The 26326-nt window shown below is 36.0% G+C and overlaps 1 protein-coding gene across 3 annotated transcripts; it reads left to right on the top strand.

The window, feature by feature from the left end:
• On the top strand, positions 1 to 25349 carry CCNC (cyclin C). Of its 3 annotated transcripts, none has more exons than XM_022553265.3 (12): positions 1 to 299; positions 5400 to 5506; positions 6355 to 6439; positions 6641 to 6710; positions 9384 to 9435; positions 16199 to 16254; positions 17148 to 17183; positions 17859 to 17950; positions 18725 to 18792; positions 21580 to 21659; positions 22490 to 22608; positions 23470 to 24097. In XM_022553265.3, the coding sequence occupies exons 1-12, from the start codon at positions 268 to 270 to the stop codon at positions 23519 to 23521; spliced, it is 849 nt and encodes a 282-aa protein (XP_022408973.1). In that variant the 5' UTR covers positions 1 to 267; the 3' UTR covers positions 23522 to 24097. The 3 variants fall into 3 exon arrangements, with proteins under 3 accessions (XP_022408973.1, XP_022408965.1, XP_022408955.1); XM_022553257.3 differs by lacking the exon at positions 23470 to 24097 and adding an exon at positions 24106 to 25349 and having other exon boundaries at positions 4 to 299; XM_022553247.3 differs by lacking the exons at positions 1 to 299; positions 23470 to 24097 and adding exons at positions 630 to 2632; positions 24106 to 25349.
• Positions 25350 to 26326: the final 977 nt, after the last annotated feature.

Below are 26326 nucleotides of genomic sequence, written 5' to 3'. Positions count from 1 at the left end.
CAAGGGCTGTCTCCTCCCCGCCGGCTTCCTCCGCTACCGCGGGGCGGGCCGGAACTTTTATGCATAGGAACTGATTTACACAGTAGAGTGTTGCCGGCCGGCGTCAAGGAGAATAAGGTGCCCTCCTCTTCCTCTCACCGTCGCCGCCGCGGAGCGGAGCCGTGCAGATCAGATCGAGGAGCGCGGTTACCGGGAGGGCTGGGTCTATGGTCGCTCCGCGGGCCGCTCCGCCGGCTGGTGCTTTTTTATCAGGGCAAACTGTGTTCCATGGCAGGGAACTTTTGGCAGAGCTCCCACTAGTAAGTGATCTTCCGTCTTCTTGTCCGGGGCTGGCTCTTGGGGGTGCTGTGTGGACGGGGCCTGCGACTCCCCTTGGCCTGGATCCCGGCCCATGTCCCGAGCGCCGCGGAGTCTCCCGGGAAGCGGCGGCGGCCGGAAGCGTGATGAGCTTTTTTCGGACGACTCCCCTCACCCCGCCCCCTGGCCGGGTTTCGTTGGGGGGAAAATCTGTTGCGGGGAGGGAAGGGGGTTCAGTCTCCGGAGAAGGAAGGTTCGGGAGTTGAACTTCTGATTCTTGGTTTAGCTAGGCCGGGGGGTGGTGGGGGGAAGGAGGAGCGGAGCCGGTGAGGGTTGGGATGGGATGGGCACAGGTATGGGAAATGTGACACAGTGTAGAACTGTGAGGCTGGCTTTTCAGGACAGTTGTGGTTCGCTTTTGCCTGGTATTTCTAAAGTTGGTCGGCATCGTAATCTTTTGTCATTCATCTTCTGTCTTGTGCGGATTTAATATTACTCCGAGGAGAGGAGGGAGTCAGGCTTGTTTCTGCGCAATGAACCGCTTTCTGCCACTACCTTAAACCTAGATAGAGTTTTATGTTTGTAAGGTATAGGACAAGTGCTCTCAACATTTGTCCATTTCGTTAGTCTGTGTCTCATATTTTGTTTTAAAAGTGTATTTTCCAGGGACATTGCCAATATCTTTAACGTTTTTTCATGAATTTTTGTTTCTGTCAGTACCATGGAAGAGCTAGAGTAATAGTGAAAACATTTCTCCCTAAATACATCTGTTTAAGCAGGTAGGAAGGTGGGTGATAGGACTAGTTGAACTTTGGGTAGGCTGTACACTGTATACTTGAAAGATGAACAGAACCTTATAAAGATGATATCTTAGTGTAAATACTTTTTAATGTTAAGAGAGCATTAGTAACTAAATTTTGAGTGCGAAGAAGATGGATTCCTATATTGTTCATTCGGTTTTTTAGCCTTTTGCACTAGACAAAAGAAACAATGGGCTTTGAAACCTGTTTTCAGAAAAGCAGGTTTTCTTCTTGCTATAAGTGATCCTGTGGAGATGTGATGCTATAGAAGCTTCACTTCTGATCATATTTTTATTTTGCACTGTGTTCATTCACTGAAATATTTGCTTGGGCAAAATTAAAATATGGAAAATTTCGGTAGTGAAGAAGAGGTATTCTGGAAAACTTTGAAAGAAGCTGAGAGAATTGACAGGTAGCTAGCTGTTGATTATCAGAAGTTACAGCCCTTTTTCAACTTAAAAAAAGAAAAGATCCTGCCCCCTTTTGATAAGCATTTTCATTATGCTTTCATTTACTGTCGGCTTATCAAAAGGGGGCCAGGATCTATTTTATAAAACCAACTGTTTTTTCACTTTTCAAATATAAAATACTATAATATTAAATGTGCTTTTTTGGAAAACTGTCCTTGCCTCCCAATTCAAATAGCCCTGGAGGAAGGAGCCACTTTGTCTTACTCAGATCCCTTGAGAATCACGGAGTCCCTCATCTGCAAAAGGTGACAAATATGAAAGACAAGACAATCAATTCAGTAAAAACAAAAAGATTATGAAAGCCATTGTTTTAGGTGAAAGAGGAAAATTGACATGAAATATGCTGTTTTCATAGCTTTAAATTGCCCATTTTAACATTTCTGCTATGAGCATGACAATTTTTTTTCTTAGTAACATATGAAATAATGGTGAGTCTTACAATCAGTGTAATCTTTTTTTTTTTTAATAAATTCTTTTACTTATTTATTTTTGGCTGCATTGGGTCTTCGTTGCTGAGCGAGGGCTTTCTCTAGTTGTGGCGAGCAGGGGCTACTCTTCATTGTAGTCCATGGGCTTCTCATTGCTGTGGCTTCTCTTGTTGCGGAGCACGGGCTCTATGTGCGCGGGCTTCAGTAGTTGTGGCGCACGGGCTCTAGAGTGCAGGCTCAGTAGTTGTGGTGCACGGGCTTAGCTGCTCCACGGCAAGTGGGATCTCCCCAGACCAGGGCTTGAACCTGTGTCCCCTGCATTGGCAGGCAGATTCTTAACCACTGTGCCACCAGGGAAACCCAATCAGTGTAATCTTAAATTTGGTGATATGTGGTGTTAATTGGTTTATCTTCCATACTGCATGCTGTGAGGAAAAATTTTAAATATTTGTGAAATTTATCTTTTTAAAAACATAAAATGACTGTGGAGAAGAAATTGATAATTCTGGAACAGAGAGAATCCTAGTATTTTCCAGAAAGTTAAAGTAGAACACAACACATTCTTTGATCGTGATGCAGTAAAGCTAGAAGGACACTAAACATTTGCTGGTCGACTGACGACTGACGTAATGAACAGGTAACAAAAATTAAAACTACAAAAGCAACTCTGGATACTTTATTGTATCAAAGGAAATTGAAAACAGTTACATATTATCTAGGAAATAACATAATGAGATCAATATATATTCATGTCTATGGGAGGTGGTAAAGCCAAATTTATAAGAAAACATTTTGAATAACTGAAAAAGAATAAAAATTAAATATTTTACTTAAGAGTATTAAAAGGAAACAGTGAAATAAACCTATGGAAAGCAGACTTAATAAAGTTAACACTTATATTAATATATTAAAAGGGAAAGAATAGTCAGAAATTATAAGAGCTGGTTCTTTGGAAGGGAAAACCAAAACGGTAGACTAAACTATGCTAGCTGAATAAAGGAAAAAAGGGACGATACAGAAATACAAAATTAGAAATGAGAAAAGTAAATAATCGCAGATATACCTTTGGGTTATCTCCATTTAAAAAATAAATTTGAAAGCCAAAACAAAGTTACCAGAGAGTTACTTCTTTGTTTTTTTTTTTTGCGGTACGCGGGCCTCTCCCTGCTGTGGCCTCTCCCGTTGCGGAGCACAGGCTCCGGATGCTCAGGCTCCGGATGCGCAGGCTCAGCGGCCATGGCTCACGGGCCCAGCCGCTCCCCTGCATGTGGGATCCTCCCGGACCGGGGCACGAACCCGTGTCCCCTGCATCGGCAGGCGGACCCGCAACCACTGCGCCACCAGGGAAGCCCCCATACCAGTTTCTAATTACTCAATTTTATGTTTTAAAATAGCATCTCAGGGACTTCCCTGGTGGTCCAGTGGTTAAGACTCCACGCTCCCAATGGAGAGGGCCTGGGTTGGATCCCTGGTCAGGGAACTAGATCCTGCATGCCGCAACTAAAAAGATCCCGCATGCTGCAATGAAGATCTCGCATGCTGCAACGAAGATCTCGCATGCTGCAGCAAAGATCCCGTGTGCGGCAGCTGAGACCTGGTGCAGCCAAGTAAAAATTAAAAAAAAAAAAAAAAAGGGTGGCACAGGAACAAGAAAAACAAATTAAAAATAGGAAATTATAAAGAAGATCCAAATATAATGATAGAATTATATTTCTTGAAATTCTTTGGTGACATTTGGATAACCATTTAACAAAACATTTAGCTGGATCCCTACTCTACCCTGTATTAAATTCCAGATTGATCACAAATTGAAAGAAAAAAGCCTTAAGGTTATTAGAAAATATGAGGGAATTTTGTTTTTAAATCATTTTGTGTCAGGGAAGACCTTCCCATGTGTGACAAACACAAAATCAAAGTAAAATATAGATTTGAATAAGTACGTGATTCAGATTTCTGCATTGCAAATCATTAAATACTGAGAGATCATGCTAAACTTGGGGAATGTCTAGAGCATATTTGACAAAGAAATGATTCTTTTATCCATAATGCACAAATTTTAGATCATAAGATTATCTTAATCGTAAAATGATGACCATCCCATTAGAAAAATGGTCATGTTAGAGTTACGATGTACCAAAGAGCTATATTTGACCAATAAAGGCATGGAGAAATGTTTAACCTTAGAAGTAAATTAAAAAAAAAAAACAGATACTAATTTGCCTTTAAGTTGTAAAGTATTTAAAAGATTGGCAGTGACCTGTAGGGTTAAGTATTTTAAGACACCCTTATGTGTCACTCCTCTGAATGGAAATTGCTGTGGAAGGCAAGCTGACAATGCATATCAAAATTACCAGCAAAACTGACCCATTAGTTCTAGGGAATGATTCCAAATATTAATCAAATACACAAGGGTGAATTACAAAGATGTTCATCAAAGCATTACTTGTAATAGTGAAAAAGATAACTTACATGCCCATCAACAGGAATTAACTAAATAAATAATGATCCATCCATAATGCTGTGCAGCAGTTTAAAAGGATGCTGAATAACAAATTCATTGATGTAAAACTTCCAATACATACTGAGTGACAAAAGCATGATGCAGAATATTTTGGGGGATCACGTCAATTACATGTCTGTTTAAAAATAGACTAGACTAGGCAGGAGGTGGAGGCTATTGGTAAAATAAATTCTGAAGCAGCTTTTTTTTTTTTTTTTTTTTTTGGTACGCGGGCCTCTCACTGTTGTGGTCTCTCCCGTTGCGGAGCACAGGCTCCGGACGCGCAGGCTCAGCGGCCATGGCTCACGGACCTAGTGGCTCCGCGGCATGTGGGATCTTCCCAGACCGGGGCACGAACCTGTGTCTCCTGCATCGGCAGGTGGACTCTCAACCACTGCAACACCAGGGAAGCCCTGAAGCAGCTTTTAACATGATTGGAACTTGTGAAGTAGGAATATTACTCTAGTTACTCATGAACATCTGAGAGAAGATATACTTCAAATCTAAGGCATCGTCAGTCAGTGTCAATTTCACCATTATTTATCATTAAGAAAGTGTAAACATTACTGCCCATTAAAATGCTAGGCATCACTGAAGATGCATCTTGATTTCAGTCTTAAAGTCAATGAAATACACTATAATAGTGACAGAGATCGGGGGGGGAGAGATAGACTGAGAAGGAAGAGAGAAAAGATTAGAGCATATTTTTTTCAGGGCATATTTACATTTATTAGTTAGGTAATTCTCAGTGTCAGAGTTTCAAGAAATGTGAAAAATATTGTCTTTCAAGGTTACTTGTATTTTGTACTTCTCAGAATATTAACAACCTCTTCAATCTTAGAATATTTCCTGTAACTTTGTTAGTTGATTTTCTGTAGGATGTCTGAATCTTTGCTTTTTTTAGTTTGCAGTGGATTTTGGATAAACAAGATCTGTTGAAGGAACGCCAGAAGGACTTAAAGTTTCTCTCAGAAGAAGAGTATTGGAAATTACAGATATTTTTTACAAATGGTAAAGTTTTTTTTTAATTGGTTGAATTGGTACAGTTGGTTACCTGTGAATTAAAACGTTTTTCTGTAGTAATTTGTGATGAACTGTTTTAATCCCTACTTTACATTTTTATTTACATGTGTATTCTTTTTACAACTTATATATCTTTTTTTAAAGTGATTTAAAGTCTTTTGTGAATCTTACGTGTCAGAGACACTCAAGATGGTCTAAAAATATTAATCTCCCTAAGCTTTATAATGCATCATTAAACCTAATTTAAGATTGGCTAAAGCAAAGTACTTTGAGGATAAATGATTCTTTGGATTGACATCCTGTATTGGTCACTCCTATCTTACAAGTTTGCTTTGGATGGAAGAGTTTTAGAGTTAAAAGATCCTTGCTCTGCCACATGGTAACTTTGTCACAGGATCTTTCTCACCCTCAGTTCACTTCTATGCAAACCTACCTCTCTGTTGTTTTGAGGATTCATTTTGGGTTTTTTATAAACTTTATTAAGCAGTAGTTATAACGCTGATAGGGGTCTAATAATAGTAATAACATGAAGAGCATTGAAAATACTTGGAAGATAGAGGGGAAATACCTATCATTCAACTTCCTTGATTCAAGAATAGATTTTACTATGAGGCAGTTTCTGTTTTTTGTTATTGTTTATGCATACCTATATATTTTTTAACAAATTTGCAATCCTAGTACTAGACCACTGTGATCCACGTAGAGCTTTATAGCATGTGTAGGTTTTTCTCTTTGTTAAAAATGAATATAGTCATGATTTAACTGCATTGAAGTTATTGTTAAATGTTAATATAATGATTTCAGAAATACATTTAACTTTATTATTTTTCTTTTAGTTATCCAAGCATTAGGTGAACATCTTAAATTAAGACAACAAGTTATTGCCACTGCTACGGTCTATTTCAAGAGATTCTATGCCAGGTAGGGCTGTGTTATCTTGGGAATATGTTAATGCTTATTTGAAACTCTTATCTAATGTTGATGAACCTTATATAAGTGAATCGTGTGTTTGCCATAGAGTTGTCCTGATTTTTTTCCATATAAATGTTTTCTATATGAATTCTATTTTCATATGTGTTTTTCTATATGAATGACATTTAACTTTGTTTAATCATATTTTAGGTATTCTCTGAAGAGTATAGATCCTGTATTAATGGCTCCTACATGTGTGTTTTTGGCATCCAAAGTAGAGGTATGAAATAATTTTCTTTTTTTTTTTTAAATTAATTAATTTATTTATTTTTGGCTCTGTTGGGTCTTCGTTGCTGCGCGCGGACTTTCTCTAGTTGCGGCGAGCAGGGGCTACTCTTCATTGTGGTGCGTGGGCTTCTCACTGCGGTGGCTTCTCTTGTTGTGGAGCACGGGCTCTAGGCGTGCGGACTTCAGTAGTTGTGGCTCATGGGCTCCAGAGCGCAGGCTCACTCATTGTGGCACATGGGCTTAGTTGCTCCACAGCATATGGGATCTTCCTGGACCAGGGCTCGAACCCATGTCCCCAGCATTGGCAGGCTGATTCTTAACCACTGCGCCACCAGGGAAGTCCTAGTTTTCTGTTCTTTATCAAAGTATAGTCAACGTGTATTGGTTAACCTGCCCCAGTTTTCACATTAACTGTGTAAAAATAATAACGGTGATTTATATAAAATATTGAAATTTATACAAAATCAAAGAAATATATACATATTTCTATAAATTCAATTAACAAACATGTAGCATTTTACTATGTACCATGTGCTATTCTGACTCCTCTTACAAATTATGACTTAATCCTCATAACAAACTATGGGCTACATAGTTGTAATCTCATTTTATAAGTGAGGAAACTTAGACACAAAGAAATTAAGTTCACATAGCTGATAATTGACAGAGCCAGTATTTAAACCCTGGGAGTCTAGTTCCTAATCCCATGCTCTTAACTGCTTTGCTCTTCTGCCTCTGAGACATTTATTGTTTGGCACTAAGAAGTATTCCATGAATGCCACAGCTTGTCTACTATAACCTGAGAATGTTCTTCCGTCTCCTTCATATGCTTCCTGTGTTCTGCTGTCTTCCCTTCCTGCCTCCTGATGATTGGCTGCCTAGCAAGCCATAGGGAAAGCAAGGGGGAAAGCAAGGATTGGGGTGGCTATAGTAATATATGTTCTAACGAGGAATGGTTTGGGTAGTGAGGGTTGAGAAATTAGGTGAGGGAGAGAAGAGAGATGGGAACTTGCAGCTGAGACCAAATCTCTGCTCACCTTATTTACCTTTTTAGTATTTTTGAGAGAGCTCTGCTAAATCCAGATAATAATAGCTGATATTATTAACTGGTCTTCATAATAATCCGTGTAATCTTCAGTAATATGAATCCTTTGTATTATGTTTCTATTTTTAGATGATGTCTTTAGATTAGTAATTGTATTCCTGAATATTAAATGTAATTTAATTGTAAGTGGTAATTTAAGGAGGCAGAACCAGCTCTGTTGTTTTTAAGTTCTTTAATGGAAAACAAGGTGTTTATAAAAGGCCCGTATTATGGGGTGGCTTTTCCAGATACTACCATGTAATTTTATGTACCTGAAGGACAGCCAGTATGAGAAACCAAGACAAAATCTTTATAAACTTCTACTCTTGTAGATTAACTTGGAGTTTTAATTTGTCTTGTGTGTTAAATATCTTTTGTTACGTGATTTACTGAATAGAAACCTATTTTATGATTTATTAGGTGAAAGTTTTTCCTTTAAGAATTTGGGGTAAAGAATTATTCCTGGAAAGAGATGTATCCTTTCATATTTGATTATACCATTTTTTAAAATCTTTAACTATGACCAAATCTTTCTGTGTATTGTCCAGTTGTGTGAGAATTGTATTGAAATGGCATTTAAGAAGATGTCTCAGGCATTTAATTTTCAGTATCAGTTATTATGGTGTGAGGTTTAAATGTAACTATAAATACATACACAGGCATACATATCCCCCACCCCCCACAAACACACACAGTTAGATAAGGATTCAGGTTGAAGGTTTTTGAACAGACTGTATTCAGTTTAGTTTCTTCTGTTGGCTAAGGAACCAATTCTTGATTTTTCAGCTTTAAAAAATTAAGGCTTTGGGGAAATCCCTAGTGGTTCAGTGGTTGGGACTCCACACTCTCACTGCCAAGGACCTGGGTTCGATCCCTGGTCACGGAACTAAGATCCTACAGGCCACACCACACCGCACGGCCCAAAAAAAAAAAAAAACGAAGCCTTTAATAACTTTATAAGGTTAATCAAATTAAATGAGACTATATGTAAGGTGGATCACCTCATAAATTTTTGTTATTTTTACAGTGGCAGTATATTAAGTTCAAAGAGGAAATGGGAACTGACATCCAAAGTCTTATGCTAATCATTCTTGTCTTCCTGTTGCAAAAAGAAAAATAATTGTTTGTACGGTCTTTTGAGTTCTTTTGGTGATATTAAAGTTTATTTTCTTCAGCGATTCAACTGTTTTATTATTAAATTCCCTGAAGTACTTGTTAGTCCAGGTTCAACTGAAAGGAAGCATACTTAATACTTATTCTGGCAACTAAGTGTAGAATCTAAAAACTCTTGGAAACTAATTTAAGTGCAAAAAACTGGCACTGTCACTTTAGGGTCTGGTTTCTAATTTGGTACCTTCCAATAATATTAAATTATAAAATTATTTAAGCATTTGTGTTAAAGTGTAGTAATTTTAAGGAAAGGTCATAAATTTAGAGATTTAAGTACATCATTCCTCAAGTAGGTAGATAACTGCAAACATCGGAGGAACATAGGAAATGCTCTGTTTTGAATAGACCTCAGATATACTTAGGTTCATTGGGTTACTATGTACCTAATCTCGTTTACTTTTCTTTTTCTAGGAATTTGGAGTAGTCTCAAATACAAGATTGATTTCTGCTGCTACTTCTGTATGTAAGTGCAAAAAATATATCCTGCTTTAAGATTGTAATTCTAAAGAAAGCTCCATAGGATATAGATGTTTTTCAGTTTATGAGACCTATGAGAGATTAGTTGGGTCTATTCAATCTCCTGAGGTGAGATCACCTTTATGCCTAATGTATTTGGCTAAAAATTTTAAAATACAAAAAATTTTAAAACCACTTAAAGTATTATCTCTAAGACATTACTTTTTTTTGTTGTTGTTTTTTTTTTGTGGTACGCGGGCCTCTCACTGTTGTGGCCTCTCCTGTTGCGGAGCACAGGCTCTGGACGCGCAGGCTCAGCGGCCATGGCTCACGGGCCCAGCCGCTCCGCGGCATGTGGGATCTTCCCGGACCGGGGCATGAACCTGTGTCCCTTGCATCGGCAGGCGACTCTCAACCACTGCGCCACCAGGGAAGCCCTAAGACATTAGTTTTAATGCTAAAAACGGGTAGTAACTATTGAGCCAAAAACATCAACTCTGTGGCTCTTAATTTTATAATAAGGTTAAGAAAGAATTTTTATTCTTCAATTTTATTGTACTTTATTGCTTCATAATAACTAGCTATTGTGTCATTCTTGTGGGTGAAATAAACTATTTCTTTAGCAATTGTAATTATGTCTTTGATGGGGATTGTGTTTTTTCCCTCTTTATGGAAAACTATGGCACAGAAAAATATTCTGACTCTTTAGTCCGTAGAGCTGATTCTAAGCACCAGTTCTGTCTCTAAGCAGCAGCTGTATAACCTTGAACAAGTTGCTTTACCTGTTGGCGTTAGTTCTTTACCTACAAACATGGGGTTTACGTGCCTATGAATCATGGCATTAAAGGAAATAACATTGTAAAGTAGCAATCGTAAAGTATTGTACACAAGGTAATAATATTATGCTGTGTTCCATCTTCATAGGTTAAGCAAAAAGATATCACCTAACAAAAGATAATTAAAATTATTATTTTTTACTTCTGTGATCTTACACAGAAGAGGCAGAGGCATTTTGTATTAAGTTTCTGAGCCAGAATTTCATGTTTTTGGGGTCATTTCCCTTTCTGAAAGGAGTGTAATAATCTAATTCAATCTTTTTCATGTCATATCTTATTTTGAGGATAGAAGAGTAATAATCAGTTTTGCCATAGAATTTAATATGTCAAATATATCCCATTGGTGAAGGATTGAATTGCCCTCTGGAAAATCAAAATTATTAAAAAAATTGAAAAATGACTGCAAGGAAATGTACCAGAATGTTAGCAGTGCTCATCTCTGAGTAGATTATAGATGTCTTATTTTCTTCTTACTTTAGTTTCTGTTTTCCAGATTTTTTAGAAGGTGTATATTTTTGAAAATGTAAAATACCTATTACCAAGGTTTGTTTTTTATTTCTCATGCAAAGGCTAAAAGGCACGCTCATATTCATTTTACCAATGAATAGGGAACTTTATAGTAGACTATTTTACTTATTTCATAAATTTTACAGTGTATTATATCGCCCAGACAGCTTAGTTTTCAAATTTCAGCCCCAGTGCTTTTGACATGACAAATTAAGCAAAATATAATCTCTCTGCTATATGAGGATATTAATAACATCTATGTCATACGGTTGTTGTGAGGATCAAATAAATTAATATCAATAAAGCTCTTAGAACCGTGCTTTGTCCAGTGTGTTAGTTTGCTAGGGCAGCCATAACAAAATGCCAGAGCCTGCGTGGTTTAAACAACAACAGTTTATTTTCTCATGGTTTTGGAAGCTGGAAGTCCAAGATCAGGGCGTCAACAAGTTAAGTTTCCTGAGGCCTCTCTCCCTGGCTTGCAGATGGCTGCCTTGCTGCTGTGTCCTCTTATGGCCCTTTCTCTGTGTGTGTGCATCCTTAGTGTTTCTTCCCTTTGTAAGGATACCAGTCCTGTAGAATTAAGGCCCCATGCTTATGACCTCATTTAACCTTAATTGCCTCTTTAAAGGCCCTGTCTCAAAATAACAGCCACATTGGGGGTTAGGGCTTCAACATGTAAATTTGGTGGGTGTGAGGGGGATAATTCAATTCATAATACTCAGTAAACTGTAGCGGTTACTATCATTGTCATCAACAACAGCATCATTATCACTGGAAAACACCATACTGGATGCAGTGGTGGATATAAAAATAAAAACAAAGAATTTAAGGACAAGAAAATAAGACATCAATATACAAATATTAATACAGAAGAAACTAAGTGGCATAAGAGAGTAACAGAGGATGTAATGAATGTTTTGAGTGGGAAAAGTTGATTTGTTAGGTGAATCCAAAAAGGCTTAAATAGAATTCGGTGAAGAAAGAATTTGAACCTGGGGAAATGCAGGGGAAAGATAGTCTAGGAGCATTGAACAGTTTGATCAATATAAGAAAAGCTACTGAGTTACATTCAGTGAATGGTGAGTAAGGAAATAGTGGGAAATAGCCCCCCTACCTGGCTAAGGCCAGATAATGGCCTTCAGTGAGGAATCTGCAGCTTGTTTTGTTGTCAGTGGCAGTACCTGTGAAAGCTTTATTTTTCAATATGAGGGTGATGCCAGAGTTGTGTATTAGGAAGATGATTCTGGCAGAATTATGTAAGATGAATTGGAGGAGAGTGTGAGTCGAAGTAGACAGACAAAGTTTGAAGTTTTTCATGTGATACAGCATGGATGAACCTTGAGGATATTATGATAAGTGAAATAAGCCAGTCACAAAAAGGTAAATACTGTGTGATTCTACTTATATGAGGTACTTAGAGTGATCAAATTACTAGGCATAGAAAGTAGAATGGTGGCTGTCAGGGGCTGGAGGGAGCGGGAAATGGGGAGTTGTTGCCTAATGAATATAGAGTTTCCGTTTTGCAAGAGGAAAAGAGTTCTGGAGATGGACGGTGGTGATAGTTACATAACAGTGTGAATGTAATTAATACTACTGAACTGTATATTTAAAAACGGTTAACAGCAGAAACTAACACACCATTGTAAAGCAGTTACTCCAATAAAGATGTTAAAAGAAAAAAATAACGGTTAAAGATGGTAAATTATATGTAATGTATATTTTACCACAATTTAAAAACCACCAGGAGTTCCCTGGTGGTCCAGTGGTTAGGACTTGGTGCTTTCGTTGCCGTGGCCCTGGGTTCAACCCCTGGTCGGGGAACTAAGATCCCACAAGCCGCGTGGCATGGCCAAAAAAACCCCCCAAAAAACAATCAAAAAAACTCACAGAAAAAAACCCTTTCCGAAATAGTTTTATATATACGGCAAACTGTAGTGAGTACTGTCACCACTGGGTGCTGTAAGAAGTAAAGCTAACTATTTTAAGGTAGGAAAAAACTTTTAAGTTATTGAAATAATAAGGTAAACACTAATGAAGCCTTAAAATAATGTTTTGGTAGCCAGCAAGGAGAATAAGCAAGCTAGGTTTGAATGATAGAGTCAGCAGGACTTTTGAAAAGAAAAGATTTAAGAAGAGTCAAAAATGATATTTGAGGTTTCATGCCTGGGCATTGGGAGGTGAAGGTGGTACTGGAAGAGGAGAATGAGTTGGTTCTGAAAAGAATTAGATTTACTCTTCAACATTCTGAGTGTAAATGTATCAGTAGAACATCCTCTTAGAAATGTGAAGCCAGTGATAGAAATTTGAGACTTGATACCTTTTAAGAAAGAGAGCTGCATAGTGTCTTTTGCTGCACAGAAGATGTATACCAAATAAAAAAACCAGACCTTTGGGTTTGTGATCAGGCAGGAAACATACAAGGTGGACCTAGAGCATCTTATAGTGCCAATAAGTAAGTAAGTACTCAAAACAAAACAAAACAAAACAAAACAGGGCTTCCCTGGTGGCGCAGTGGTTTAGAGTCCGCCTGCCGATGCAGGGGATACAGGTTCGTGCCCCGGTCCGGGAGGATCCCACATGCCGCAGAGCGGCTGGGCCCGTGAGCCATGGCCGCTGAGCCTGCGCGTCCGGAGCCTGTGCTCCGCAACGGGAGAGGCCACAGCAGTGAGAGGCCCGCGTACCGCAAAACACAAACAAACAAACAAAACAAAACAAAACAAAAAAACAAAACAAAACCCCTCATTAATGGGGGTATGTCGAAGACATATAGGAGCCAACTGAAAGAGCTTTCAATGGCCAAAGCTGGAAGAATTTGAGCAACAAAATAAAAAAGAATAATACTGCATTATAACCCAAAGTATAACCCAAGTATAAAATAAATATTCATGCATCCATACTGATATAAATAAATGATAGCGTAAATAAATAAATGGGGGGGGGGAGACAAATCTCCCATACAGAAGAATTTCAAATAATTTATATAGCTAACTCCCCCCTCAAGTAGAGGAAGCATAAATTCCTACTCCTTAGGTGTTGGCTATGCATAGTGACTTTTCTTCTAATGTGTATATTATGAAAGAAGATGGGAGTATAATTTTACAGTGGAGAAACCTGACCAGCACTGTCTCAGCCAGGTGATCAAAGTCAGTATCAACAATGATAAATGACATTAATAGTATGTACTTTTGCTGTAATATAATGAAATGGCACTTCCCCTCTGTGGTCTTCTTTCTGAAAACTCCAAACCCTGGTCTAATCATTAAACATCAGATTCCAATAGGGAATCAACCTACGGAATACTTGACTGGTTCTCCTAAAAACTGTTAAAGTCATCAAAAATAAGTTATGTCTGAAAAACTGCCACAGCATACAGAACCTAAGGAGACATGACAAGTAAATGTAATGTGGCGTCCTGAAAGAGAGCCTAAAACAGAAAAAGGACATTAGGTTTAAAACTAAGGAGATCAGAATAAACTATGGATTTTAGTTAGTAATAATGTATCTATCTTAGTTCATTAATTATAATAAATGTACCATACTAATGTAACATGTTAATAACAGGATTCTGGGTGAGGGGGCGTCTTGGTCTGCTTCAGCTGCTATAGCAAAACACCAAAGTCTGGGTGGCTTAAACAAGACATTTATTTCTCACAGTTCTGGAGGCTGGGAAGTCCAAGGTCAAAGTGCCTGCCTTGATCAGTTCCTTGATTGGCCATGATTAGCTTCCTGGCCTCCAGACAGCCTCCCTCTCAGTGAGTTCTTACATGGCAGCCTACTCAAGAGTCTTACTTTTAAAAAGTAGAGGCATATAATTTGGTAGAGGTTTCATTTGTTTTGCTTTTAAGGGAAATTTGAGCATATTAGTAAGTGATAGGACAGATTTATTGGAGGAGGAATGGTTAAAGGTGCAAAGGAAAAATGTTGACTGTCAGTTGAGTAGATGAAAGCAAATGTACAAGTGGTAGGGGTAGCAATAGAGAGGAGAGATGCATTTTCCTCCAGGTCAGAAGAAAAGGATTAGGAAGTAGAAAATCAAAACGCAGAGCAATTTTATCATGGAATAGGAGAGAAGTTGACAGCATCAGGTAAAATCTAATTCAGTAAGTTAGGTGTCAAGGTCCAGGGGTTAGGGATGTAGATTTGCTTTATATACAGAGATAATTTTACCTTGTTAATTGGTTAACATTATGTAAGTACCTGTTTTGCTTGGACACTTAATATCTTGCTTACATTAAATGGATTTGTGGGGACTTTCCTGGTGGTCCAGTGGTTAAGACTGTGCTTCCACTGCAGGGGTGCAGGTTTGATCCCTGGTTGGGGCACTAAGATCCTGATGCCATGCAGCATGGCCAAAAAATAAAAAAATTATAAAAGGGGGCGGGATTTGTAAAACTCAGTAACCTTGATGGGTACATTTTTAAATTAACTAAAAGGAGAGGAAAGGAAAGGTTAAGTAGACATTTCCTAATGTCAAGTTTAAATGGCTTAGGTTTCAAATCTTGGCAAATGTTACCTATCTAAATTAGCTGTTAGAATACTTAATTCCTACCATTTTTGAGGAGATAGAGGATTAATTAACAGTTTTTTTGTTTGTACTTCCTTAGTGACTAAGAGTGTGTGTGTATATATTTGTGTGTGGTATGAAGAAAGCCCTAGAGACCTTTGCACATATATTCATGATTTTATTAAAATATGTCTTTTGGTAAAGAAATACCTATTATAAAAAGCTTAGAAAGTTCAGATTAGTAAAAATCCTTAAATCTCAGAGATAACTACTGTTAACGTTTTTTGGTTGTATTATCATTCCAATATTTATATATATAGTTGACCCTTGAACAACACAGGGGTTTGAGGTGCTGACCCTCTGACTCTCTGCAAAGTTGGAAAATCTACATATACAACCTTGGTTCATGTAGTACCTATTTATTGGAAAAATATGTGTATGCGTGGACATGCATAGTTCAAACCTGTGTTGTTCAAGGGTCAACTGTATATATTTACAAATATAAACATATATATATATATACTTGTGAACACATATATAACCCATGTTCCTTTTAAGCTAAATTACTAAATAGAGCAATACCATTCTAGAGCTGGAAAGATTTTAGAAATGATAAAAGCCAGTGGTTTTTTTCCCATTTCCTTTAGTTTTTAAGCAGCAGAACTCTTTCTTAATATATTAAATATATCATTGAAACTCTCTAATTGTAATATAGATGGGGGCCTAGGGCTTTCTGCCACTCAGTCTTTCCCCTTGCCTGAAAACAAAAAAATCTGCATCCCTAATCATATTCAAGAGCTCCTACTAAAAATTAAAAATGATTTAGCTCTACCTCTAATATTTTACATTGTATTAAAGAAGTTTTGTGTTTATTCACTCCCCATTTTCTCAGTTTAAGTTTTTTGTTTGTTTGTTTTCTGCAGTGAAAACTAGATTTTCATATGCCTTTCCAAAGGAATTTCCTTATAGGATGAATCATGTAAGTATATTGTAAAAAATAAAACTACTTGTTAAAGCTGTATGTAAACTAGCAACATTTTATATTAAAATAAACTGAATAGTCTCCTAGGAATGGCAGTTTCAGATTCTACGAGAATATGGATTTTATTTCTAAATTAAAGCTAAAGTGCTTCTACCATTTAAAAAAATACTTTGTAGCAGTGGTTATCAACCCTGGGTGCCCATTAAATCACGTTGGGAGCTTTTTTAATAATACTGATGTCAGGGCCTCTCTGGATCAACTAAGTCAGAATTTTCAGGCTTGAAACCTGGACACTGGTATTTCCTAAAGCTCCCAGGTGGCTACTAATGTGCAGCTGGGGTTGAGAATTACTATAATGGAACAGAATGAAAAAGATACTTGAAATTTTACATTATTTTAGAAGATGCATTTCTATTGCCATTTTAATAGGCATGTTTTTCTTTTTCCACCTTGCAAGGGATTTTTTCATTCTATTTAAATTGTATTTTTGTTTCATTTTCAGTATTCTCTTCTATTATTAATTTGTAATATAACAAGAATAACAGTTAAGTAGAGATAATTACATTTTTGCATTTGTTGAGTGGGAAGTATATTGGAAAATCTGAAGCTTATACAGGATTATTTTAAATAAAAATAAGTAATAAGAACACTTATATGAGGCTGGCTTTTCCTTACAAGGATTAAAATGTTTCATAATCACAGTTGCATGCATTGTATAACAAGTAATTGTTTATAGCATATGTTCATTCTGATATAAGCTATTGTGTTTTCTTGATTTAAAAAAATTTTAGTAAAATTTTTGATAAATCCTAATTACATTCTTATGTTAGACTAAGTAGACTCATCTAATTTGGTTTCATGTTGACATTTATAATCTTTTTTTTTAACAGATATTAGAATGTGAATTCTATCTTTTAGAATTAATGGTAAGTATATTTCTTCCTTGTGATTAATAGAGTAAAACTTACTTTCAAATTTAGTGAAGTCATAAATTTAAAGAAATAATTGTAGGGAGGTGCATTTTAAAACCATCCAAGTGATATGTGATGGTAAATCATAGTACCTAGTGGCATCATCACCTATATGCCCTTGGAAGCCTGTAAAATAGTTTGTATATACTACTTAGGATGGGAAATTTTTTCTGTTCTATAGTAACTATAATAAGAGGATTACAAGCAAACCAGTCAGGACATTAAACCACTGTAAATTATTTGCACAATTTGTGTATGTGTGTGGTGTTATTTAAAGATAGATTATGTCTTTGGCAGAATTCTGCTCCTCCAGTTGGGAATTACGGATTTATAGGCTAATAAGAGGTTTCAGTGTGTTGCAGATGTGACACTTTGAGTCTCTAAGGGAATGGATGCTGACTGACTGCCAACCGATTTACCAAGGTATATTTCAGAGAGAGCACTGCCTTCACTATTACAGTAGAGTTTAGGGCTGCCATACTGCTTGCTTAAGACAATAAGAGGGAAGCAAGCATGAGTTAGAAAAATACATTTTGAAATACACAATTAAAAATCAGTTGGGTAATGGTAAGGTTTTTGTGTTATAATAAATCTGTTTTTATACATACACATTTTTTAAACTGTTTCTAGGATTGTTGCTTGATAGTGTATCATCCTTATAGACCTTTGCTCCAGTATGTGCAGGACATGGGCCAAGAAGACATGTTGCTTCCCCTTGCATGGTAATTAGAACAGAAGTTATTCATAGTGTAACATGTTATTAGCTAGGAAGGTTGACAATTAAATATGAAGTTTAGTATTTTTAAAGTAATTAAACTAGTGCCCCAAGATATTTTATGTTGAGTGAAATATCTGCTTGTTGAATTCTAATAACTATACTGGTATAAATGCTAAAATGATAGATCTTTAAATTATCTATTTGATGAATATTTCCAATAAAATTTGATTCTTATGAAAAACAGACTGTTTACATGAAAATTAAGATTGTTATCTTTAAATTATAATGGAAGAGAATATGAAAAAGAATGTAAATATATGTATAACTGAATCACTGTGCTGTACAGTAGAAATTAACACAACATTGATTTCAACTGTATTTCCGTAAAATAAATTAAATGTTATCTTTAAAATAATCAGAATATTTTTGGTGGTATTCAACATATATATTAATTCATTGTATAATTTCTGGTTTCCTATCTGATTTTCTAATTTTTGGAAAATTAGAAAAATGTTTATCTTATATTAAAATTTATTGTGAGGTTTTAAAATTTTAAATATATTTAGCTGTAATTTTATTCATTAAAATATGCTTATTCATTGTCACATTCATGTATCCATCTTTTTCCTTTGTTGTTCACCTTTGTTTCTGTGTTACGGTAATATAAAAGAGATATAAATATATACAGATATGGGAAATCTGGCCCTCTCTGGAGGGTAATGTACAGTCATATTAGGTAGTTCTGCTTTCAGTAATAATATGATTTACATTTCTATAGGAGGATAGTGAATGATACCTACAGAACGGATCTTTGCCTACTGTATCCTCCTTTCATGATAGCTTTAGGTATGTAAATGTGGTGTACCTTTAGCAGCTAAATTGTTGTATACCTATTTAGGTCATCCTAAAAGAAATTTCACCCTATTGTACTTTATGTTTTTATGTTCCTTGAAGTAATAGACTATTCCTTGCATGTGAACTTTCAATAATATGAACTGCAACTATCACAAATCAGGATTATTGTCCCCCCACCCCCCTTTTTTGGTAAGTTTTTTTTTTAAATCGTTTAAAATAATTTTAACCAGTGTCTGAATAGAACATTTTTGTTTGTTTAGCGGGAGAAGTTTGGAATTAAGCCTTCTAATACTAGTTGTAACTTATATAAAATAACTAGGTCTTTTATTTCCTGAGCCCAATTAGGTCCTCAGCAGTCAAGTAAAGGAGCCTTTTGTGGTCCTTAATGCCTTGCTAGAGGGAAAGTTAGCCACCATTCTATTATCTGTGGAAGGCAGTACTGTCATGAGTTAGAACAGATGGTCCTAGGTTTAAACTTTTCTTTACAATCGTGGGAAAATTATCTAACCTTCCTGAGTTGGTTTCCTTAATTGTAAAATAGGGGGAGGGTACTAAAAACTCAGTATAGAGTTGTTACAAGAATTAAACGAGTTATCTTTTAAATAATGCCTGCCATATATTAGGCACTTGTTAGTTTCTGTTCCCTTTCTGTCTTGTATTCCTTTCTATGACTCTGTCTTCTTGATTTTTCCCCCATTCTTTTACCCGTCCAGACTAATTTTTGTTGGTTTCTCTTTATTCAGTTACCCCTTAAATGTTAGTGTTTCTCCACCTTCTTACATGAGGGGTGGTAAATAGGTTATACTTTTGTAGTACTGGAGGCTCCCTGGAAGGATTCTGAAGTGTCATCTGGGTTCAGTGGGAAGGAATACTGGGATCTGCATGGGTAGGAAGGCCATGTGCCACATCTTTGTCATCCTTGCTGTTTTTGTTCTTCCCAGGCAGTCTCGCTGAGGCCCATGGGTTCTGCTATCTCTTATGTGTTGAAACATTTCAATTTCTTTATTTAACCAAGATCTTGCTCCTGAACTGGCCTTTATATCAATCTCTGCCTTTTGGATAGCTTCCTTTGGCATCTCACTGGCCTTCAGACTCATGATTAGGACTGAACTCATCAGTTTGCCCCCAGATATACTCTTTTTAATGTCTTTGCTATGTTGGTGAATAGCACTAGTTACCTTAGTTGGAAACCCAGTAGTTAGGCTCTTTCATCTTCCTCGATACCTACATTAGTTGGTAACCAACACCTGTTGTGCCGCATTCTTTAGTAATCTCATAGCCACCTTCTCATTTTTATCCAGGTTATCACAGCAGTCTCCTTCCTGGCTAGTTGGCCTCCAGCATCCCTGTTCTCAGAGAGCCAGTCTATCCTCCACACTTGAGCAAGGCTAGCAGTTCTCAACCAGGGATAATTTTGTTCCCCACAGGATTTTTGGCAATGTCGGGAGATGGTTTTGGTTGTAACAACTGGGGTGGGATGCTACTGGCATCTAGTGAGTAGAAGCCAGGGATGCTCCTAAGCATCCTGCAGTGCATAGGGCAGTCTCAAAGAATTGTCCAATTCATAATGTCAGTAGTGCTAAGGTTGAGAAACTCTGAGCTAGAAAGAGCTTTTTAAAATGCAGAATTTGCACTTCAGTTAAAATCTTTCAGTGCTCCTCCCAATTTCTGGATAAAATCCATAGCTTCTTTTTACCATTTATGTATATATCATTCTCTGCTCCCACTCTCACCTTTTTTAAAGACTTGGCTCAGATATCATCTCTTTAGTGACACCGTCCCCAACTCCGCACTCTCTACATCACCTCAGTCTGGGTTTAGGATGTCTCTTTCCCTAATTTACTCTATGTATGCCCTGTCGTGGCATTTTCCACTGTATTTTTATTACCTGTTTTTATAATTTGTCCTTTAGCCTCTCAATCCTTCCTGAACCTAAGCCCTACTTTATAGCTTTCTTTAACTTGGGGCAACCAGAATGTTCATGCACGTTTGAGTTGCTGTTTGCCTAGAATGTCATTCTTAGCAAAGTCATATGGGTAACCAGACCAGGGAATATAACATTTAACAAGCTTGTGTGGGATCAAGGTAGGCAGGCTGCTTGGGAGGAATTATATTAGGCAAACTTATGATGTAGACTGTTGTCTTTGGGCTTTTTCACTATCCTTGTTAGTTTATGTTGTAAGTAATGTATATAATTACATTGTATGCAGTGCATTACATTTTTTTTCTCTCAGCTCTGTTTGATTACAACACTGAACTCTGTACTAGGGTGCCCAGTTTTCACCTAACTTGATCATTCGCTAATAACTTTAAAAAGCAGAGGCAACACTGCTTTTAATTGAAATACCAAAACAGAGTAGTGTTGAAATTTATCAGTATATTGATTTGCTGGTTTTTTGGTTTGTTTGTTTTGTCACTCTGACTTTTGGGTGCATTTTGACCACTACTGTGTACTGCTATGCAGGGATCCTTTCCCTGCTCTGATTTCCTCAGTGGACTTCTTCCTCTCTGACGTGCCCTCTCAAGGCACCTGCATCATGACTAGCTCACCGTGAGAGCAGATGTAAGGACCTTAATATATATATAGCCCAGTAACTTTTCCTCCCTGTAAGATTAAGTTGATGGGATGGTCAGTGGTAACTATTATATGAATCTATATAATTTTTAAAAAGAATATAAGAAAATACACATAAAAATTTAAGTGAATATCTTGTTCTGAGTCCATACATTCCATGTTTGCAGTTCAACATGGACCTTTGTGTCTCATTTTCTCTCCAGCTTGCCTGCATGTAGCCTGTGTTGTACAGCAGAAAGATGCCAGACAGTGGTTTGCTGAGCTTTCTGTGGATATGGAGAAGGTAATCTTTAAGATTCCCTTAACTGAATATAACTTGAACATTTTAAAGTTAATGTCATATTTACTTACCATGAGCCTAAAATTCTTAGCCAGGCTAAGAATATTTTCGGTAAAGAAATGTTAAGAAATGTGTTGGCAAGAAGAACTGATGTTGACCATTTAGGTTATATTTCTCTTCAGTTTAGGATTAAACAGAATGGTAAATATATGTTTGATTGGTTGCAAAGTCACCTCTAATTGCCAGGGCTATTTTAAAAGCTACCTAGTGACTACTGTAAATTCTGTAACACAGACTATCTCCTGACAAAGTGATTTTTGTCCTTCTACCTTTTCTGCTGAAATGTTCTAGAATCAATCCAAGGTTAGGTCTACTCAGATGCAGAAGAAGGGCTAATTTGGAAACTGGATTTGACAGATTTGTATAGCTGCCGGTTTTTGAGCACCTTAACTCATGTGCAGAGTAGTTAGTAGAGAATCAAAACAGTCTTTTGTGCACTACCTCCCATTAAATTGTTTGAAACAATTGGTATTAGAGGAGTGTACTCTATAGTGACATACTCTTTCATGATTTAGACCTCTATTTCTAGTACCTCACTATTTTGTTTTGGTTTAAGGTATCAGTAGGTAGAAGGAAACCAACTACAGAGATGGATGAGGATAGACTGAGCATACATATACTTTCACATTTATCAGGATTGTCTAACCTAATCTGAAGGATAGAGACTATCTTTTCACTGTTTTCTAAGGGATGTCTAGGAGATGTGTGTTCCTTGTATACTAAATGTTGCTTGATAATTTGCCATTGAGAACTTTTCAAATATTTTCTTCTAGATTTTGGAAATAATCAGGGTTATTTTAAAACTGTATGAGCAGTGGAAGAATTTTGATGAGAGAAAAGAGATGGCAACTATTCTTAGTAAGATGCCGAAACCAAAACCTCCTCCAAACAGGTACTTTGTAGACTTTAGTTATTGATTTTATTTAATTATATATTTCATATGCATTATCATAATTTTTCATAGATTATGTTGTTTTGTTTTTGTAAAATTTCTTCCGAAACTTCATGACATATTTTTTCTTTTTTCTTAATTTGTGACTTGATAGATTGAGAACATCTCATTTAAAAAAATACATTAATCTGATCATCTGTTAAGTAACTTTTCCTAATGCAATGGCAGGTCTATTACAGGTATCCCTCAACATATGATTATATACTGTACATAAATTTAAACAGAACAGAGAGAGGCAAGTTCATCTAAAATTTAGGGATAAAGAATTCTGTAGTAGTTCCATGTCAGTTTGACTTTTTCCCCCCACTACTGGCTGTTATCCTATTTATAAATTTCAGTAACATTTTTCAAAAACATAGATGATTGATCTGATATTGTAAAGGTAAATAAATAATTTTGGCTTTTGAGTGACTCAAAGATCCATTGCAAACAGTAACATAATTTTGCTAAGTATGAGTCACTTGTCCTAAAAAGGTTTTTTTGTTGTGGTGGGTTTTTTTGTGTGTTTTTCTGTTTGTTTTGTTTTTTTTAATAGGATCTGTTCATTTAAGTTCAGTGGTTCTCAGCTCTCACTGTACATCAGATCGTTTGGGGTAGGGAAAAAAGGTCAGAAGGGAAACAAAGAAATGCTACCCATCTTAATCATTTATTAAGAAAAATAAATAAGTTATATAACATTAAGATAGATTTGTAGATCTGATATGTTAATGTTACCATTTGGAAAAAATTAATACTTGACTTATACAAGGAGCTGTTTAAGGCAGTCATTCAAACAGCTGCCTTTGGATGCATTTTTTGCAGAAATTCCCTGAGTGATTCTTCACTAGTGGCAGGGCCTGAAGCTGCAAGATGATGATGGACAAGATAAGGCAATAATCCTATTGCCACAGTTACTGGTATCTTCAGTTTTAGTTTTTATTTTAAATATTCAGCGTTTTCCAGGAAATTACCATATTTCTTTCTGACTTTTAATTATAAAGGTTTGCTGTACTTACGTATGGTTTTATTACGCCTTTGGACAATAATTTTTTTTGGAAGAACACTTCTTGATTTCCATAATTAGTAGGAATAAGATTTTCTATGTACGATTTAATTTTATAGGAAATTTGTCTAGAAGAAGCTCTAATCTCTATGTTGAGTGATACCTGTAATGACAACAAAATCCCATACCCTAATTTAAATTTTGGAGTGTAATGGACACTAACATCCAGAATGCTTGTTATGTGTGAGGGCACTAAGTTACATAAGAATAAAAACATAAAACCAAATGTTAGTCTTCTGGATTTTAATTTTTCCACATCTGTGTCTTATAATTGGGAACGTCTTTGTTTTGTAGAGTTGTAGCGTGGAATAACTTTAAAAATTAGTAGGTTTATCAGGGTGTTGAAAACGAGTCTTTTAATTGGTGTAAAATCTCTTTCTTCCCCACTTGAACAGTGAAGGAGAGCAGGGTCCAAATGGAAGTCAGAACTCTAGCTACAGCCAATCTTAAAACATTCCGAAGAATTCTGTAGTGGACCAGTTGGAAATAAACCATTGGACAGATTTCAATAATGTCTTCAATGGAACACAAATGAAAATGAATAGCTTGTTTCTGTCAAGCATGTTGGGAAGTGATTTTATTTTTGCAAAATAAGTTTTTCCTTACCGAATTTGATTCTAGTACATGATTGATTAAAATCTATTGTTTATGAAAGTTTGGAAAGGTTCTAAGGGGACCTACAGACAGACATACATAGACATTTGAAAGTTAATAGCTTTTGATTAGTATAATTTTTCTTAATTTGGATAATAGAAATTGTTGCTTTTTATTAAGCCAGGAAAGATGAAGCATAATTTGTTTAAAATTCTCTTTGGTCATTGAGCGACCAAAAAAGGAAATAAAAAGTCAAATATATGAGGGTTTTTTTTTCCCTCCTTAAGTTAAACTTTGAAACTGTATTTAAGGAATCAAATCTTACAAAATCCTGGAAGGTTTTGATAATGATGATGATAATTTCAGGGAAATTAATCAAGTACCTATTGATTTTAAAGCGTATTTTATTCAATAGTTTTGGTATCTTGCCATGGAGGATACTAGCCCAGCCTAGCATAAAAGTGCAATATGTATAGCATATTTTGACATTTTAAAAGTTATATTCCATAACCATTTTGAAATGCTGGGCAAACATAAAAAAAATCCTATACAAAGTTATTTGCATTTAATTCAGTTAATCAGGCATTTTGAAAGCGAATTGGATAAAACACCGTAATATGATTGAAATTTGGTAACATTTTAATGTTATTTTTACTCTACTGTGAAAAGTTTTTTATATGACATACACACCCTAGTTTATTTTTGTGTCTTAGTGTGGACTTACAAATTTACTACAGGTATCCTGAGCCAGGAACACAATCAGGTTGCAGGCCAGTTTGATACTGGCTATTCTTAATTCTCATATGAGTGTAGGACTTCAGACTAAATGTTATGTCAGTGGGACTGTGCTGTCTGTGGAAGTTAATAAATTACGTGATCATTTTCTTCAGACTTGAAGGAGAGTGATAAATAAGATTTGGAATCATAGGATATTGATGTACAATTTAAGGATTAAAATTTTTTATAAATCAATTGTGAACAATGGATTATTAAATGTTGACTTCCTAGTATAAAACTGCAAGAATAAAAGTAAATTCTCCAGCTATATTGACTAATGTCTTGAATTTATCTTTTTGAATCTGCCTTATGTTGTCTTCTGAGTCTTTCTTCCTTTGGATAAGTATTAAAGCCTTCATAGTTTATCAAGTAGGTAATTAATTTCAAATGGTTTATAACCAGACTTTTAGAGTTCTGCTTCCTTGTGGATAGTATCACATAAGCTGGAAAGAGAGATTATAAAGTCAGTACCAGTGACAGAAGTAGGTCTCCTAGGCCTATGAAATAAGAAAAAAAAGCTCTCCTCAGGTCTGAAGGAATTAAGATTGGGCTTGGGTTGGAAGGGCAGAGTGATTATATATTATAATCATTGACTTAACCCTAATTTTTCCTTTAAGCTTACCTATATTTCTAAAAAAATTTTATTTTGAAAATACATATGCCTAGTAGTTTTATTTTCAACCTCTTATTTAAGTAGAAATTTTAACACAACATATACAAGAGTAGATAAAATATTGTAATGAACCTCCATATACCTATCACTCAACTTTAACAATTATCGACACATGTCCAATTTCATTTCATCTAAACTCCCACCACTTCCTCCAACATGCATATTATTTTGAAGCAAATACAAGATATCATTTTGTCCATAATTATTTCAGTATGTAATCCTAAGAGATAATGGCTCTTTAAAAAACAAAACAACACCCCCAAAAAACCCAATAGAAGTCTTACTGTACCCAAAAGAGTTAGTCAAAATAATTATGTAATATCAAATATCCAGTGTTTACATTTTCAGTTATCTCAATAACATAAATATTATTAAATAATTCTACTTAGGATCTAAATAAAGACCACACATGCAATTCATTGATAAATCCTTTAAATCTTTTAAGATTCATGGATTTCTCCTTTATTTCATTTAAAAAATTCCCCATTTTGGTTTGCTTGTCCACTAAGAATCTCCCACCATATGTATTTTGCTGAGTGTATCCTTGAGGTGCTACTTAACATGTTCTTTTC

The sequence above is a fragment of the Delphinapterus leucas genome, chromosome 12 (assembly GCF_059928025.1).
Source record: "Delphinapterus leucas isolate spDelLeu-1000000601 "Yukka" chromosome 12, BTC_Dleu_Yukka2, whole genome shotgun sequence".
In the NCBI taxonomy this organism is placed as follows: Eukaryota; Metazoa; Chordata; class Mammalia; order Artiodactyla; family Monodontidae; genus Delphinapterus; species Delphinapterus leucas.
This window is presented reverse-complemented; position numbering and strand designations above follow the sequence as displayed.

Coding starts and splice junctions, on each gene's coding strand:
- CCNC (XM_022553257.3), top strand. CDS start 268: ATGGCAGGGAACTTTTGGCAGAGCTCCCACTA. Junction 17,184..17,858: donor TCTATCTTTTAGAATTAATG/GTAAGTATATTT, acceptor AACTGTTTCTAG/GATTGTTGCTTGATAGTGTA. Junction 18,793..21,579: donor TCCTTTCATGATAGCTTTAG/GTATGTAAATGT, acceptor TTTTCTCTCCAG/CTTGCCTGCATGTAGCCTGT.